The 19055-nt window shown below is 44.6% G+C and overlaps 1 protein-coding gene across 3 annotated transcripts in view; it reads left to right on the plus strand.

Moving 5' to 3' along the window:
* Positions 1–19055, plus strand: part of LOC138349535 (N-chimaerin-like) — a 109095-nt gene that overhangs the window by 19416 nt on the left and 70624 nt on the right. For 2 of the 3 annotated variants that reach the window (XR_011222049.1, XM_069300869.1), the window contains exon 2: positions 67–120. Coding sequence is in view for 2 of the 3 variants with exons in the window: in XM_069300869.1 (XP_069156970.1) it covers positions 67–120 (54 nt within the window). In the remaining variant the exon portion in view is untranslated. Of the gene's footprint in view, positions 1–66; positions 121–8249; positions 8558–19055 lie in introns of those variants that run through there. The other variant, XM_069300870.1, reaches the window with a different exon arrangement.

A 19055-nucleotide genomic window follows, 5' to 3' on the forward strand; every position in this document is an offset into this window, starting at 1 on the left:
CATTTAAAATACTACCAAAGGTAACTAATATTGTAACACTACGCTAAAAATTATATTAATTTTCAGACGAGAGAGGCTGGGAGCAACACCGGCCAGGAACATCAATGTGGAAGTCCTTCTGTAAGTACTGTACATTTTTATAGATGCTCTGTAGTAATTAACTCTCCAATGGGAGTATTTCTCCAGAGCTGGGTACCGTCTCTGAACTGAATTTTTCCCATATAGGACCAACATATAAATGACTGATAGAGCTGCAGATCACACTTGTATAAAAAAGCATTTTGTTTTGGATATTTGCATTATTACTAGAATTATAAAATATTAAATTGAATTTTTTTGTAAATTTTAAGTTTGTACAATTTTAAATACTGTAGAATCCTAATTCTGTTGATGAATATTTATTATACTGTAATAAAGAGTGTGTCAAAATACAAATCAGTTTTGAAGTTGATGCACAACAACATTATCATCATACTCTGGCAACCTTCTCCGAGTCTTAAAGCAAGACTTCATTATACACTATTGTGATTCATTGGGGATTGTTTGGTGATAAAGTACATGAGGTGTTGCTACAATGTCAGGCTTGGAAGGAGTATACTGGCCACTGTCAGGCTTGGAAGGAGTATACTGGCCACTGTCAGGCTTGGAAGGAGTATACTGCCACTGTCAGGCTTGGAAGGAGTATACTGTCACTGTCAGGCTTGGAAGAAGTATACTGGCCACTGTCAGGCTTGGAAGGAGTATACTGGCCACTGTCAGGCTTGGAAGGAGTATACTGCCACTGCCAGACTTGGAAGGAGCATACTGCCACTGTCAGGCTTGGAAGGAGTATACTGCCACTGTCAGGCTTGGAAGGAGTATACTGCCACTGTCAGGCTTGGAAGGAGTATACTGGCCACTGTCAGACTTGGAAGGAGTATACTGCCACTGTCAGGCTTGGAAGGAGTATACTGTCACTGTCAGGCTTGGAAGGAGTATACTGGCCACTGTCAGGCTTGGAAGGAGTATACTGGCCACTGTCAGGCTTGGAAGGAGTATACTGCCACTGACAGACTTGGAAGGAGCATACTGCCACTGTCAGGCTTGGAAGGAGTATACTGCCACTGTCAGGCTTGGAAGGAGTATACTGGCCACTGTCAGGCTTGGAAGGAGTATACTGCCACTGTCAGGCTTGGAAGGAGTATACTGCCACTGTCAGGCTTGGAAGGAGTATACTGCCACTGTCAGGCTTGGAAGGAGTATATTAACACTGTCAGACTTGGAAGGAGTATACTGCCACTGTCAAGCTTGGAAGGAGTATACTGCCACTGTCAGGCTTGGAAGGAGTATACTGGCCACTGTCAGGCTTGGAAGGAGTATATTAACACTGTCAGGCTTGGAAGGAGTATACTGGCCACTGTCAGGCTTGGAAGGAGTATATTAACACTGTCAGGCTTGGAAGGAGTATACTGGCCACTGTCAGGCTTGGAAGGAGTATATTAACACTGTCAGGCTTGGAAGGAGTATACTGCCACTGTCAGGCTTGGAAGGAGTATACTGCCACTGTCAGGCTTGGAAGGAGTATACTGCCACTGTCAGGCTTGGAAGGAGTATACTGCCACTGTCAGGCTTGGAAGGAGTATACTGCCACTGTCAGGCTTGGAAGGAGTATACTGCCACTGTCAGACTTGGAAGGAGTATACTGGCCACTGTCAGGCTTGGAAGGAGTATACTGGCCACTGTCAGGCTTGGAAGGAGTATACTGCCACTGTCAGGCTTGGAAGGAGTATACTGCCACTGTCAGGCTTGGAAGGAGTATACTGCCACTGTCAGACTTGGAAGGAGTATACTGGCCACTGTCAGGCTTGGAAGGAGTATACTGGCCACTGTCAGACTTGGAAGGAGTATATTAACACTGTCAGACTTGGAAGGAGTATATTAACACTGTCAGGCTTGGAAGGAGTATACTGGCCACTGTCAGGCTTGGAAGGAGTATATTAACACTGTCAGGCTTGGAAGGAGTATATTAACACTGTCAGACTTGGAAGGAGTATACTGGCCACTGTCAGGCTTGGAAGGAGTATACTGGCCACTGTCAGACTTGGAAGGAGTATATTAACACTGTCAGACTTGGAAGGAGTATATTAACACTGTCAGGCTTGGAAGGAGTATACTGGCCACTGTCAGGCTTGGAAGGAGTATATTAACACTGTCAGGCTTGGAAGGAGTATATTAACACTGTCAGGCTTAGAAGGAGTATACTGCCACTGTCAGGCTTGGAAGGAGTATATTAACACTGTCAGACTTGGAAGGAGTATACTGGCCACTGTCAGGCTTGGAAGGAGTATATTAACACTGTCAGGCTTGGAAGGAGTATACTGGCCACTGTCAGGCTTGGAAGGAGTATATTAAGTCAGGCTTGGAAGGAGTATACTGCCACTGTCAGGCTTGGAAGGAGTATACTGGCCACTGTCAGGCTTGGAAGGAGTATACTGGCCACTGTCAGACTTGGAAGGAGTATGCTGCCACTGTCAGGCTTGGAAGGAGTATACTGGCCACTGTCAGACTTGGAAGGAGTATATTAACACTGTCAGGCTTGGAAGGAGTATACTGCCACTGTCAGGCTTGGAAGGAGTATACTGCCACTGTCAGGCTTGGAAGGAGTATACTGGCCACTGTCAGGCTTGGAAGGAGTATACTGGCCACTGTCAGGCTTGGAAGGAGTATACTGCCACTGTCAGGCTTAGAAGGAGTATACTGCCACTGTCAGGCTTGGAAGGAGTATACTGCCACTGTCAGGCTTGGAAGGAGTATACTGGCCACTGTCAGGCTTAGAAGGAGTATACTGCCACTGTCAGGCTTGGAAGGAGTATACTGGCCATTGTCAGGCTTGGAAGGAGTATACTGCCACTGTCAGGCTTGGAAGGAGTATACTGCCACTGTCAGGCTTGGAAGGAGTATACTGCCACTGTCAGGCTTAGAAGGAGTATACTGCCACTGTCAGGCTTGGAAGGAGTATACTGCCACTGTCAGGCTTGGAAGGAGTATACTGGCCACTGTCAGGCTTGGAAGGAGTATACTGGCCACTGTCAGGCTTGGAAGGAGTATACTGCCACTGTCAGGCTTAGAAGGAGTATACTGCCACTGTCAGACTTGGAAGGAGTATACTGCCACTGTCAGGCTTGGAAGGAGTTTACTGTCACTGTCAGGCTTGGAAGGAGTATACTGCCACTGTCAGGCTTGGAAGGAGTATACTACCACTGTCAGACTTGGAAGGAGTATACTGGCCACTGTCAGGCTTGGAAGGAGTATACTGCCACTGTCAGGCTTGGAAGGAGTATACTGCCACTGTCAGGCTTGGAAGGAGTATACTGCCACTGTCAGGCTTGGAAGGAGTATACTGCCACTGTCAGGCTTGGAAGGAGTATACTGCCACTGTCAGGCTTAGAAGGAGTATACTGCCACTGTCAGGCTTGGAAGGAGTATACTGCCACTGTCAGGCTTGGAAGGAGTATACTGCCACTGTCAGGCTTGGAAGGAGTATACTACCACTGTCAGACTTGGAAGGAGTATACTGGCCACTGTCAGGCTTGGAAGGAGTATACTGTCACTGTCAGGCTTGGAAGGAGTATACTGGCCACTGTCAGGCTTGGAAGGAGTATACTGTCACTGTCAGGCTTGGAAGGAGTATACTGGCCATTGTCAGGCTTGGAAGGAGTATACTACCACTGTCAGGCTTGGAAGGAGTATACTGTCACTGTCAGGCTTGGAAGGAGTATACTGCCACTGTCAGGCTTGGAAGGAGTATACTGCCACTGTCAGGCTTGGAAGGAGTATACTGGCCACTGTCAGGCTTGGAAGGAGTATATTAACACTGCCAGGCTTGGAAGGAGTATACTACCACTGTCAGGCTTGGAAGGAGTATACTGGCCACTGTCAGGCTTGGAAGGAGTATACTGCCACTGTCAGGCTTGGAAGGAGTATACTGCCACTGTCAGGCTTGGAAGGAGTATACTGGCCACTGTCAGGCTTGGAAGGAGTATACTGCCACTGTCAGGCTTGGAAGGAGTATACTGCCACTGTCAGGCTTGGAAGGAGTATACTGCCACTGTCAGGCTTGGAAGGAGTATACTGGCCACTGTCAGGCTTGGAAGGAGTATACTGGCCACTGTCAGGCTTGGAAGGAGTATACTGCCACTGTCAGGCTTGGAAGGAGTATACTGCCACTGTCAGGCTTGGAAGGAGTATACTGGCCACTGTCAGGCTTGGAAGGAGTATACTGCCACTGTCAGGCTTGGAAGGAGTATACTGGCCACTGTCAGGCTTGGAAGGAGTATACTGCCACTGTCAGGCTTGGAAGGAGTATACTGCCACTGTCAGGCTTGGAAGGAGTATACTGGCCACTGTCAGGCTTGGAAGGAGTATACTGCCACTGCCAGGCTTGGAAGGAGTATACTGGCCACTGTCAGGCTTGGAAGGAGTATATTAGCACTGTCATTTCATCACAGAAACATTTTTATGCTTCATTATTCCTCTTAGGGACCCCATCACTTTCTTCATTGTACAGTACTGCTCTCCCCCTTGTACTGCTCTCCCCCTTGTACTGCTCTCCCCCTTGTACTGCTCTCTCCCTTGTACTGCTCTCTCCCTTGTACTGCTCTCTCCCTTGTACTGCTCTCTCCCTTGTACTGCTCTCTCCCTTGTACTGCTCTCTCCCTTGTACTGCTCTCCCCCTTGTACTGCTCTCCCCCTTGTACTGCTCTCCCCCTTGTACTGCTCTCTCCCTTGTACTGCTCTCTCCCTTGTACTGCTCTCCCCCTTGTACTGCTCTCCCCCTTGTACTGCTCTCTCCCTTGTACTGCTCTCCCCCTTGTACTGCTCTCCCCCTTGTACTGCTCTCCCCCTTGTACTGCTCTCCCCCTTGTACTGCTCTCCCCCTTGTACTGCTCTCTCCCTTGTACTGCTCTCCCCCTTGTACTGCTCTCCCCCTTGTACTGCTCTCCCCCTTGTACTGCTCTCCCCCTTGTACTGCTCTCCCCCTTGTACTGCTCTCCCCCTTGTACTGCTCTCCCCCTTGTACTGCTCTCCCCCTTGTACTGCTCTCTCCCTTTTACTGCTCTCCCCCTTGTACTGCTCTCTCCCTTGTACTGCTCTCCCCCTTGTACTGCTCTCTCCCTTGTACTGCTCTCCCCCTTGTACTGCTCTCTCCCTTGTACTGCTCTCCCCCTTGTACTGCTCTCTCCCTTGTACTGCTCTCTCTTGTACTGCTCTCCCCCTTGTACTGCTCTCCCCCTTGTACTGCTCTCCCCCTTGTACTGCTCTCTCCCTTGTACTGCTCTCCCCCTTGTACTGCTCTCTCCCTTGTACTGCTCTCCCCCTTGTACTGCTCTCCCCCTTGTACTGCTCTCTCCCTTGTACTGCTCTCCCCCTTGTACTGCTCTCACTTGTACTGCTCTCCCCCTTGTACTGCTCTCTCCCTTGTACTGCTCTCTCCCTTGTTCTGCTCTCTCCCTTGTACTGCTCTCTCCCTTGTACTGCTCTCTCCCTTGTACTGCTCTCTCCCTTGTACTGCTCTCTCCCTTGTATTGCTCTCCCCCTTGTACTGCTCTCTCCCTTGTACTGCTCTCCCCCTTGTACTGCTCTCCCCCTTGTACTGCTCTCTCCCTTGTACTGCTCTCTCTCTTGTACTGCTCTCCCCCTTGTACTGCTGTCTCCCTTGTACTGCTCTCTCCCTTGTACTGCTCTCTCCCTTGTACTGCTCTCTCCCTTGTACTGCTCCCTCCCTTGTACTGCTCTCCCCCTTGTACTGCTCTCCCCCTTGTACTGCTCTCCCCCTTGTACTGCTCTCCCCCTTGTTCTGCTCTCCCCCTTGTACTGCTCTCTCCCTTGTACTGCTCTCTCTCTTGTACTGCTCTCCCCCTTGTACTGCTCTCTCCCTTGTACTGCTCTCTCCCTTGTACTGCTCTCTCCCTTGTACTGCTCTCTCCCTTGTACTCCTCTCCCCCTTGTACTGCTCTCCCCCTTGTACTGCTGTTCCCCTTGTACTGCTCTCCCCCTTGTACTGCTCTCCCCCTTGTACTGCTCTCCCCCTTGTACTGCTCTCTCCCTTGTACTGCTCTCTCCCTTGTACTGCTCTCTCCCTTGTACTGCTCTCCCCCTTGTACTGCTCTCCCCCTTGTACTGCTCTCCCCCTTGTACTGCTCTCTCCCTTGTACTGCTCTCCCCCTTGTACTGCTCTCCCCCTTGTACTGCTCTCCCCCTTGTACTGCTCTCTCCCTTGTACTGCTCTCCCCCTTGTACTGCTCTCTCCCTTGTACTGCTCTCCCCTTGTACTGCTCTCCCCCTTGTACTGCTCTCCCCCTTGTACTGCTCTCCCCCTTGTACTGCTCTCCCCCTTGTACTGCTCTCCCCCTTGTACTGCTCTCTCCCTTGTACTGCTCTCCCCCTTGTACTGCTCTCCCCCTTGTACTGCTCTCCCCCTTGTACTGCTCTCCCCCTTGTACTGCTCTCTCCCTTGTACTGCTCTCTCCCTTGTACTGCTCTCCCCCTTGTACTACTCTCCCCCTTGTTCTGCTCTCCCCCTTGTACTGCTCTCCCCCTTGTACTGCTCTCCCCCTTGTACTGCTCTCTCCCTTGTACTGCTCTCCCCCTTGTACTGCTCTCCCCCTTGTACTGCTCTCCCCCTTGTACTGCTCTCCCCCTTGTACTGCTCTCCTCCTTGTACTGCTCTCCCCCTTGTACTGCTCTCCCCCTTGTACTGCTCTCCCCCTTGTACTGCTCTCTCCCTTGTACTGCTCTCCGCCTTGTACTGCTCTCTCCCTTGTACTGCTCTCTCCCTTGTACTGCTCTCTCCCTTGTACTGCTCTCTCCCTTGTACTGCTCTCCCCCTTGTACTGCTCTCCCCCTTGTACTGCTCTCCCCCTTGTACTGCTCTCTCCCTTGTACTGCTCTCCCCCTTGTACTGCTCTCTCCCTTATACTGCTCTCTCCCTTATACTGCTCTCCCCCTTGTACTGCTCTCCCCCTTGTACTGCTCTCTCCCTTGTACTGCTCTCTCCCTTGTACTGCTCTCTCCCTTGTACTGCTCTCTCCCTTGTACTGCTCTCCCCCTTGTACTGCTCTCCCCCTTGTACTGCTCTCCCCCTTGTACTGCTCTCCCCCTTGTACTGCTCTCTCCCTTGTACTGCTCTCCCCCTTGTACTGCTCTCCCCCTTGTACTGCTCTCTCCCTTGTACTGCTCTCCCCCTTGTACTGCTCTCCCCCTTGTACTGCTCTCCCCCTTGTACTGCTCTCCCCCTTGTACTGCTCTCTCCCTTGTACTGCTCTCTCCCTTGTACTGCTCTCTCCCTTGTACTGCTCTCCCCCTTGTACTGCTCTCCCCCTTGTACTGCTCTCCCCCTTGTACTGCTCTCCCCCTTGTACTGCTCTCCCCCTTGTACTGCTCTCCCCCTTGTACTGCTCTCTCCCTTGTACTGCTCTCCCCCTTGTACTGCTCTCCCCCTTGTACTGCTCTTCCCCTTGTACTGCTCTCCCCCTTGTACTGCTCTCTCCCTTGTACTGCTCTCCCCCTTGTACTGCTCTCCCCCTTGCACTACTCTCTCCCATCCTTGCACTACTCTCTCCCATCCTTGCACTACTCTCTCCCATCCTTGCACTACTCTCTCCCATCCTTGCACTACTCTCTCCCATCCTTGCACTACTCTCTCCCATCCTTGCACTACTCTCTCCCATCCTTGCACTACTCTCTCCCATCCTTGCACTACTCTCTCCCATCCTTGCACTACTCTCTCCCATCCTTGCACTACTCTCTCCCATCCTTGCACTACTCTCTCCCATCCTTGCACTACTCTCTCCCATCCTTGCACTACTCTCTCCCATCCGTCTACTACTGTCTCCCATCCGTGTACTACTCTCTCCTACCCGTGTACTACTCTCTCCTACCCGTGTACTATTCTCTCCCATCCGTCTACTACTCTCTCCCATCCTTGCACTGTTCTCCCAATATATTAAAGTCCTTGACTTCATTTAACGCGTCACGATGATTCCAGTAATCACAATTTAACTACTGTATCTGTTATTTTTCATGAAATGTAAATGCTGAACTGTATTTTGCTTGATGCTTTCATATATGCTTCACAATAGTGAAAGTGGCCTGTTGTATGTAATTAATGATAATTCCCACATGGACATGGCTCCCCTACATGAAGTTCACAAGCACTGCCTGATAACTAATCTGTGGTAACTAGAGCTTCACTTTCCAGTATTATCTGCAATGGCATCCTGTTGTCTCTCCTGAGCTGCGTGGATGTGTTATTTTTACTGTGTTAAAGTGATTGCTCTCTCTTGGTGTCCTATTAACCTCTTTATTGAATATGAACAATAATTAATATGAATTTTGCTTATTTGGTGAAGAAAGTGTTTCAGTAAATGCTGGCTGTAAATAATATCAGTGTCATTTGTGTTCATTGAGAACAAAATTTGTGTGAAGTTTGCTACAGTACTTGTATGTTGTCATCTCTCTGTAATCTTCAAGACTTTACAGTGGCCAGTCATGGTTTTGTGGTACTTCTCTGATGCTTGTAAGTTGTAATTTGTTTGTGTGTGCAGTACATGATAAACCATCAATGAAGATGGCCTGTTGAACAAATTTGCAGCAGTTGCAAGGAGGTTGCAAATGCATTTCTAACATTTAACAAGAATAGTCATAACAATTTACATATACAGTATTGATGAATGAGAACCAATTTGCGTGTGGAATGTGGCAAAATATGGTAGGAAGCATTTTTTGTATTGCAGGAGAAATGCAAGTTGTAATACTTTGGTGTTTTTAAGGTGTAGTAGTGAGTGATAGAAGCTGTGTGAATGGCCACAATGTGGAATCATAGGAAATAATGTTAAGGATATGGAAGAGAATGGGAGGAGGATACATGAGGTTAGACTGCCATTATTAGTCGCTTTGGCAAAACAAACATTTGATAAACTGTAAACAATAATTTCTTTTTTTTATCTCTGCTTCTCGTGTGCAATTGTCAATGTCTTTATGTAAATGAGTTTGATAAATATACTTATTTTAAGATAAAATACTTTCACAATTATGCATTTGTTAATTGAGTTGACCAGCCTGCATATGCATTTGTGAAATTTATGTAAAGAATTACACCAAGTCTTTTGCACTCTTTTGCAAATTTTTTAGGAAATTTTATCTATGGGTGGACACAGCAGCAGAAAAGATAAAAATCATAGAAAAAATAGTAGGATTAGGAGAAGGCCTAAATTCAAAGGAGCATGTTAGGGATTTTAGGAGGATAGGAAAATATGAGAATGACAAGAACTGCCCTTTAACCATTAAAGTGCGCATCACGTTATATGACGTGTTGGACGTTGTTCCAGTCAACTGCGCATCACGTCATATGATGTGTTGGAGTACTACGCAAGATTTAAACGGCCAGCGGATACACGGGGTTCACCACACCTTCATCAGGGCTCTTGTAAACAGACACCATTTTTTAAAAAAATCGTGGGCCAAACTCCCGGGTGTTATTGGCCTCAGTATTGAGTGAGCAACCATGCCTGACGCACGCAGCATGAGCTAACAGCACTGCTGTTCAGCTTTTGACCACAGCATCGCCTAAAAATGCCAAATATACTTGTTCATGCTATTATGTAGCGATGATATTATTACAGAAGACCCCTGACTGTGATAAAACTGACCAGGGTTCTGATAATAGCAGGATTGTGGTGATATTTAGCGCTGTGCGCCATGGAGGGAAGAGTAATGCTGTGGGAGGGAGGGTGGTGGCGATGTCTTCTGACTGTGTGTGGCCACCTTTTATTGACTGCACTCAGCATACCAACTTAGTGGTTCGCTATGGTGAACACAAATGTAGATACTTATATATAACGTGTGTATAGAGGGTATAAACAGCAAGAGAAGGTTTGGAGCCGCCATTTTGGTGAGGGCGGTGGCGTCGTCTGTACGACGCCACCGTGCAGACGATGGTGTTGTTTTCAGGTTACCACGATGGTCTTTGGGCACCATACGAGTTTATTTGTACAAGTATGGTGAATAAAACAGGTAGATATTTATATATAATGTGTGTATATAACGTAATAACACCACACAGTATTGTTGGAGGAGAAATATTAGTGCGTCTGGCCTTGAGGGCGGCAGCCATCAGCTGACTGTGTGAGGTCCTACGTCTTTGTGCCTTTACTCACCATACAAGCTTAGATGTACAGTTATGGTGAATAAAACATGTAAATACTTATATATAACGTCTGTATATAAGATATATAGCGTAATAACACCACACAGTAGTGTTGGAGGAGAAATATTAGTGCGTCTGGCCTTGAGGACGGCAGCCATTGGCTGACTGTGTGAGGTCCTACGTCTTTGTGCCTTTACTCACCATACAAGCTTAGATGTACAGTTATGGTGAACAAAACATGTAAATACTTATATATAACGTCTGTATATAGTGAATTATAGCAAAAACAGTATTGTTTGAGGAGAATGTGGGTGAGTCAGAGGACTGGAGGGAGGGCGGGAGTGGCTGGCTGGTACACGGCGGTCACTCCTCGTTACTTTTTGACTCATAATAGCTACTTAGTGGTTCGTTATAGGAAACAAAACATGCAGATACTTATATATAACCTGTGCTTATAGTGTAATAACCGACAAAGTATTTGTTCACTGATTGATGAACATAATTGAATCAACAATATGCACACCATATTTTTTAGTACAGCGATGATTCACTCATTTTATTATATAAATATATCAAACTACACACTATTGAATAATATTACAGCAAAAAAACTATGAAAAATCAATCAGAGACATTGAAATAATTAGGTAATTATCTCTTTGTGGCAACTCCGGCCTGACAGCTGGCGAGCAGACACCGCCTGGGACGCACGCTGAGTCAGCGCCTATAATTTGCCAGACTTCCCCGCCCTATACAGAGAGCGTATCCAGTTGTAACTCTGAGCGTCACCCTTGCAATCCTTTGCTATCTCCAATTTATTTAGATGATACATAGATGAATCATTTTCTGCATTCAGTGATGATGCATCTGATACAAGTAGCATAGATGAACAGTGTTAGCAGCTTCCATGGTGGTGTTTTCTATACATATTTTCAAGAATAGCTGAATCTCTTCCTGACGGACACTTTTTGAGGCTAGCTGAATCTCTTTCTGACTGACGGACACTCTTTGAGGCAAGCTGAATCTCTTCCGGTGTGGGACCATACAAAGCAATCTTTTCAAGACTACCTTACAAATTGAACTTTTCCTATAATCTTTTCAATACTACCTTATGCTTTACAAGCTTGGCTACATACACCCTACAAGTACTAAAGCCACGGGTGTATGTGAGTGCGTTATTTGCAAGCACACAGAATGAAGAAACGGGAAGCGAAATTTTATCTGTACCTGGTGCACTGAGAGCGAAGTAGCTCTGTGTACCATTGGCTACTTCGTTTATTATTACTTACTTCCGAAGTACTGAGTATGTAATACAATGTGTTACTGTGTAAACAGTGTGTGAAACTGTACATATTGTAATTTTAGGGAATTTTTAACAAGTAATATTGCGACAATAAACATTTATTGTGGACACATTACTGACACATGTATCAGTTCCATGGAACATTATGAACGTTCTACTGTATACATATTGTAAAGGACACAAATACAGTATGCATCATATATGATAAAAAAAACAAATAAAACCACATTGGAAATACATAGAAAAAAAAACAAATAAAACCACATTGGAAATACATAGAAAAAAAAAAACACATTAGAAATACATAGAACAAATAATTTAAAATACATTTGTGGCAACACCCGGTGCTTGAATGCCCTGCGCGACTGTGTCTGGGCGATTCATGCACGGGTGACCAGGCCCTGATGACATTATAGCGCACCTTTGTCCACATCCCCACTGCCAAAGTAAGTGGAATTTGGTATTTATTTTTACGTAGACATGTTCAGGGATGGGAATTTATCATTTTACATGGAAAAGCAATTTTTTGGGAACACTTTATTTCATGCGCACGGGGAATTTCACAATAAACTCGGCGCAGCACGGTGGTTAAGATTTTAACCCGTTCCTGGAGACGGCTCATAACCCGAAAACTCGTAAACCGAAGCTAATTTCCCCATAAGAAATAATCAGAAATGAATTAATCCGTTCCTGACTATCCAAAAACCTCACTTCAAACTAAATTTTATACTTAATTCATCTAAATAAACCTAAAAAACTATGTTCACGTTATTACTTACCCTTGCGGTTGAATGCTGTAGGCGTATGGAAGATGGTGATGAGGGGGAGGAGGAGAGGTGTTACTGTTTGGAAGGTGAGTCCCCTTCCATTATAACATCAGGCAGTGAGGACCTCTCTGGAGTGCATTCTCTGGCACGTTTTGCCTGCATACCACTAGGTCCTGATTGTGGCTCACTGCTCGATGTTCTCACAACAAATCTGTCCATGGAAGATTGTTTTCCCTTCTTCGCAAGATGTCTCAGTAGTGAGCATCTCATTGTCATTAAAAAGATTAATGCAACGGCCTACTACAGCTTTCTCTGGGTGAGACTTTTCAATAAAAGTTTGCATTTCTTTCCACATCTGACACCACTTCTTAATGGTTGCAGAAGGGACATTCTGTACTGCCTCCTCCTCCTCCACTGGAGAAACATCCTGAGCTGGGTCTTCTTGCTGTTTCTTTTGAAGGGCTTGGAGTTCTTCGGTGGTCAGTTCTTCGTTGTGTTCTTCCACCAACTCCTCTACATCATCACCATCCAATTCCAAGCCCATTTGCCGGCCCAGAGTAACAATTTCCTCAACAATAGGCACATGATTTACAGGCTCAAACTCCTCAAAGTCTAGTTCTGTCACACATTCAGGCCACAATTTTATCCAGCCAGAGATCAGGGTTCTTTGAGTCACTTCTTGCCAGGCTTTGTCAATGAGTTTTAAAGCACTACAAACTTTAAAATGGTCTTTCCAGAACTCTTTGAGGGTGAGTTTTGTGGCTTCAGTCACTTCAAAACATTTCCGGAAAAGTGCCCTTTCATAAAGTTTCTTAAAATTCGCTATGATTTTCTGGTCCATAGGCTGAATTAGAGGAGTGGTGTTAGGAGAAAGGAACTTTACTGTGAGAAATTTACTGTATCTGTGCAACAATTCATCTTCCAAGCCTGGAGGATGAGCAGGAGCATTGTCGAGAAGCAGGGCCTTGAGTGGGAAATGTTTCTCCTGCAGATATTTTTCTATGGCAGGGCACACCACTTCATTCACCCACTCCGAAAAAAAGTCATAGTCACCCATGCCCTTTTATTAGCCCTCCACATCACACATGTTTGGGTTTTCTGCGCTTTATACTGTTTGAAAACCCTTGGATTTTCAGAATGATACACTAGCAAGGGTTTAATTTTCAAATCGCCACTCGCATTTGAACACAGCACAAGCGTAAACCTATCTTTCATAGGCTTGTGTCCGGGCAATGTTTTTTCCTCTTTGGTAATGTATGTCCTCTTAGGCAGTCTTTTCCAGAACAGTCCTGTTTCATCACAATTAAACACCTATTGCGGTAGGTATCCCTCAGCCTCTGCAAACTCTTTAAATTCTTCAATAAATCTTTCAGCCGCTGGTTTGTCTGAGCTGGCAGCCTCCCCATGCCTCGCAACACTATGGATACCACTTCTTTTTCTAAATTTTTCAAACCATCCCCTGCTTGCCTTAACCCTTAAACTGCGCAATGCGCCTGCAGGCCCACGTCTGGTTTGCGCAACGCGCCTGCAGGCCCACGTCTGGTTTGCGCAACGCGCCTCCGGGTATTTTTATTTTTCACGTTCCATTCAAAACTCCCGCGGCTACGTGGGGTTCACATCAGCTTCCTCAGGGCTCTTGTAAACAGACGCCATCTTTAAAAAAAATCATGGTCCACATTCCCGGGTGTTGGAGCCTCAGTAGTGAGTGAGCAACCAAGGCCGGCGCATGCAGTATGAGCGCACAGCACTGCTGTTCAGTGTGTGACCACAGCATCGCCTAATAATGTCAAAATATATATATAATCTGTGTTATTTAGCCATGATAGTATTATAGAAGAGCCCGAGTGTGATAATGACTGGGAACAATGTTCAAATATCAATGATTCAATGCTGTTCACGATGTTCACAGCGCTAGCCACAGCACCACAGCATTATTTCGTCCATCTAGGAATCTTCAAATGACATCTTAGGTTCCTTTTCAAAATAAACGTGTGGTCAATTATTCATTTACAGGAATTATTGACCAGGATTGTGGTTATAATTAGCATTGTACGTAGTATTATGGAAGGAGGAATTTTGGTGAGGGAGGGAGGGAGAGAATTGAGGTAGCCTCCACTGTGTGTGGGAGCCACTCTTGTTTTGCTCACCATACTAGCTCAGTGGTTCACTATAGGGAACACATATGTACATGGGTATATAAAGTGTGTGTATATAGTATAATAACAGCAACAAGAGTATGTTGGGAGGAGCTATTTTTGTGAGGGAGGTGACGTCGTAATTGTAGCATCATCTGCTGTCTGCTGTGTGATTTCTCATGCAGTGTATGGTAGCAACTGTACTGTTTGGACACAATACCAACTTACTTGCATAGTTCTGGTGAATAAAACATGTAGATAGGTATACATAACATATGTAAATAGTGTAATATAAACAGTAAGAGTATGGTGGGAGGAAGGGTGATGGCGAGTACGATGTTGGAGAAGAGAGGGAGGACTGACTGGCTGGGTGTGGCAGCTCACACTCGCGGAGTTGTGTGTGTGTTGATGGTGAAAGTATATACTGTGTGACAGTGTATAGTGTGTAAATAGATTGTATATATACATAAATTAGCATGATACATGGTAAATATGTGCAACATACGTGTACATAAGTGTCATGCACGTAACACAGTGTCTTCGGACAGTACGGATGTTTTACTGCCATAATATAGTGTACGTGTTCATTATACATAGGATTAGCACGTAAAAACAAATAAAATGTTTTTGGAACTGTGCGCAAAAAATGAACAAAAATATATTCGTGGCAACTCGCGCGCCACGCCCCGGGCGCCCTACTGGCCCTGTGAACATACGTGACGGGCGAATGGGGAATGATGACATCACGCCCCAACTTACGGACCCCATAGCAGCCAAAGTAAGTACAATTTCAATTTTTTTTTTTACATCAGGGAAGGGTTTTTGACACTGGATTTTTTTTTTTTTTTTTTTTTTTTTTTTTTTTTTTTTTTTTTTTTTATAGAGAATTTGTTTCCTGCGCACTGCTGGGGGTGTCATATTTGGAGGCAACGCAGTTAAGGGGTTAAAGTCTATCGTATCTGCATTCATTCGGGGGGTTTTCTTTACAAAGTCTTCGTGCAATACCCTGGCTTTCTCACGAATGATGGCCTCTGAAACGCAACAACACGTACACCATGTTCATGCTTCCAAATGATCTCTTGCTTTTCCTCTATTGTCATCCTCACATGCGATTTCTTGCCTTGAACCTTACCACTGGCTTTCTTGGGACCCATTGCAAGATATATAATAACAAATTTTATGCTCAAATAGCAAAAAATCCAAAAAGAAACAGTAAATCCTTGTGAAGAATTCAGGCGGGACAGTCACTGGGCGCGAGGCACTGGTAATACACTTTCACTGGGCGCGAGGCACTTTCCCAATATTTTGACTATTACACTTGTCTCCATGAGTGCAACAATGTCTGGTGTCTGCAGCTGTATTACATCACTTAACTCCAATATCTTTGATCTCACTCCATCTATGTTGGTGTATGCAATTTTCAGGAACTTGTACCCCTCTCTCAAATGATTTTGTTGGTTTGCCTTTATGTACCACTTTACTGGTCTGCCTACCCCTATCACTTTGTAGAAAAAAGAATTTATTTCTTCTTCATTCCTGCTCTCATTTAAACGTTTTACCTCGGCGAGGTTCAGTTTCAGCTTCTCTCTGTCTTCTTTTGAAAGATCTCGTCTTAACGACTATACTTTCCCTACCTCATTACCTTGTAATTTTCTAGCATTCCTTAGTACTGTACTTCTTCCATCTGTTTGGCACCATTCAGGGTGATCCTCAAAGGGTCGATCTTTCCCTTTTATGTACTTTCCAATCCTCCTGTAGTCGCAGACATTCTCTATGGTAGTAAGACCTTCCACGAGGCCAACAATTTTATCTACTATTATCTCTTCTTCTGCAGTTCTTTCTGACCTAGATGTTATCTCCTTTTCTTTGCAACCAAAAATTATCAGACTTACTTCGATCAACTGTGTTTTTCACCAATTTAGGATTTGATGCCAGTTCCTTTCTGACTTCCAGTCTAATGTTTGTTTTATCCTGGTTTCTGCAGTGTTTTGCTTCCTTTACTGCTTCTATTTTTCCTTCTCCCTGGCACTTGTGCATAGGTGAGTTGCATATCTTTCTGGCACTGTTCTATTCCCTGTGTAACTTCCTCCATCTATACTGACAAAAGTTGTTTTTCCTGTTGAATTTCCTTACCTAACCTATCGTAATCATTTAAGTTTAAATTTGCTTTAACTTCTTCCAAAGCTATTTTTAAGAGTTTATTTTCCTTTTCCATGGCTTTGCAATTTGTTTCCAATTGATTTTTGTCCTTGCACAAGTCTTTCAGTAAACCCTCAAGACCTAAAACTTTGCTATTCAAATGGTCATTACTTTCTTTCAGTTTGCTGATTATTTCTACATTATAGTTCACTATTATATCTAATTTTGCCAATTTGTTGTGTAGACTGCTTATATCAATGCTTTCTTCATTAAAACCCCCAAAATCTAGCTCTGTTTAGTTTTCCTTCTTGCTGGTGGCCATCTTGAATGTTGCTGTCTGCACTGTAAACACTAGGGTCACTTTTTCTCATCCAATTTTTCATTTCACTTTGCACATTCGTGTTATCTCACCTATTTTCCCAAGCTGTGTGGCCACCTGTTATTGTCTGCATTCAACATACCAGCTCAGTGGTTCTCTATGGTGAACACAAGTGTAGATACTTATATATAATGTGTGTATATTAGTGTAATAACAGCAAAAGGATTATGTTGGGAGGAGCCATTTGGGTGACGGAGGTGGCGTCATCTGCATGACTTGTCTAGCGGTGTGGAGGGTGGCCACTATGCACCCTACAAGCTTAGGTGTACAGTTACAGTGCATACAACATGAAGATACTTATATATAATGTGTGTGTATATAGTGTAATAATACTACAAACAGTATTGTTGGGGGAGAAATTTAGTGCGCCTGACCTTGAATGAGTGAGGGAGGCAGCCGCCAGCTGTGTGTAGTGATGTCTCTTAGTGCCTGAACTAACTAAATCAGCTTAGTTGTACAGTTGTGGTGATCAAAACATGTAGATACTTACATATAATGTGTAATTACCTAAGTGTAATTACCTAAGTGTAGTTACAGGATGAGAGCTACGCTCGTGGTGTCCCGTCTTCCCAGCACTCTTTGTCATATAACGCTTTGAAACTACTGACGGTCTTGGCCTCCACCACCTTCTCACTTAACTTGTTCCAACCGTCTACCACTCTATTTGCGAAGGTGAATTTTCTTATATTTCTTCGGCATCTGTGTTTAGCTAGTTTAAATCTATGACCTCTTGTTCTTGAAGTGCCAGGTCTCAGGAAATCTTCCCTGTCGATTTTATCAATTCCTGTTAATATTTTGTATGTAGTGATCATATCACCTCTTTTTCTTCTGTCTTCTAGTTTTGGCATGTTTAATGCTTCCAACCTCTCCTCGTAGCTCTTGCCCTTCAGTTCTGGGAGCCACTTCGTAGCATGTCTTTGCACCTTTTCCAGTTTGTTGATGTGCTTCTTAAGATATGGGCACCACACAACAACTGCATATTCTAGCTTTGGCCTAACGAAAGTCATGAACAATTTCTTTAGTATATCGCCATCCATGTATTTAAATGCAATTCTGAAGTTAGAAAGCATCGCATCTCTTTCTTTATCAGAATTCTTTAAAGATTTCTCACATAATATATAGGTTGTATGGGGTCTATGTTCTCCTATTCCACATTCCATAACATGGCATTTATTAACATTAAATTTCATTTGCCAGGTGATGCTCCATATACTTATTTTGTCCAGGTCTTCTTGAAGGGCATGACAATCATCTAAGTTTCTTATCCTTCCTATTATCTTAGCATCATCAGCAAACATGTTCATATAATTCTGTATACCAACTGGTAGATCATTTATGTAGACAATAAACATCACTGGTGCAAGAACTGAACCCTGTGGTACTCCACTTGTGACATTTCTCCATTCCGATACATTGCCTCTGATTACTGCCCTCATTTTTCTATCAGTCAGAAAATTTTTCATCCATGATAGAAGCTTACCTGTCACCCCTCCAATATTTTCCAGTTTCCAGAACAACCTCTTATGTGGAACTCTGTCGAAAGCCTTTTTTAGGTCCAGATAGATGCAGTCAACCCAACCATCTCTTTCCTGTAATATCTCTGTGGCTCGATCATAGAAACTGGGTAAATTCGATACACAGGATCTTCCAGATCGAAAACCATACTGTCTGTCTGATATATCATTTCTCTCCAGGTGTTCTACCCATTTAGTTTTGATTAGCTTTTCCAATACTTTCACTATTACACTTGTCAATGATACAGGTCTATAATTGAGGGGGTCTTCCCTGCTGCCACTTTTGTAGATTGGAACTATGTTAGCCTGTTTCCACACATCTGCTATGATTCCTGTACACAGGGATGCCTGAAAGATCAGGTGATGTGGAATGCTGAGCTCAGATGCACATTCTCTCAGAACCCATGGTGAAACGCCATCTGGGCCAGCTGCTCTGTTCTTCCCGAGCTCCTTTAGCATATTTTCCACTTCATCTCTAGACACCTCTATCCGCTCTATGTTGTTCTCTGGAATTCTTATTGTGTCTGGTTCTCTGAAGATTTCATTTTGTACAAACACACTTTGGAACTTTTCATTTAATGTTTCACACATTTCCTTTTCATTTTCCGTGAATCTGTTTCCCATTTTCAACC

The sequence above is a fragment of the Procambarus clarkii genome, chromosome 44, assembly GCF_040958095.1.
Source record: "Procambarus clarkii isolate CNS0578487 chromosome 44, FALCON_Pclarkii_2.0, whole genome shotgun sequence".
NCBI classification, from domain to species: Eukaryota; Metazoa; Arthropoda; class Malacostraca; order Decapoda; family Cambaridae; genus Procambarus; species Procambarus clarkii.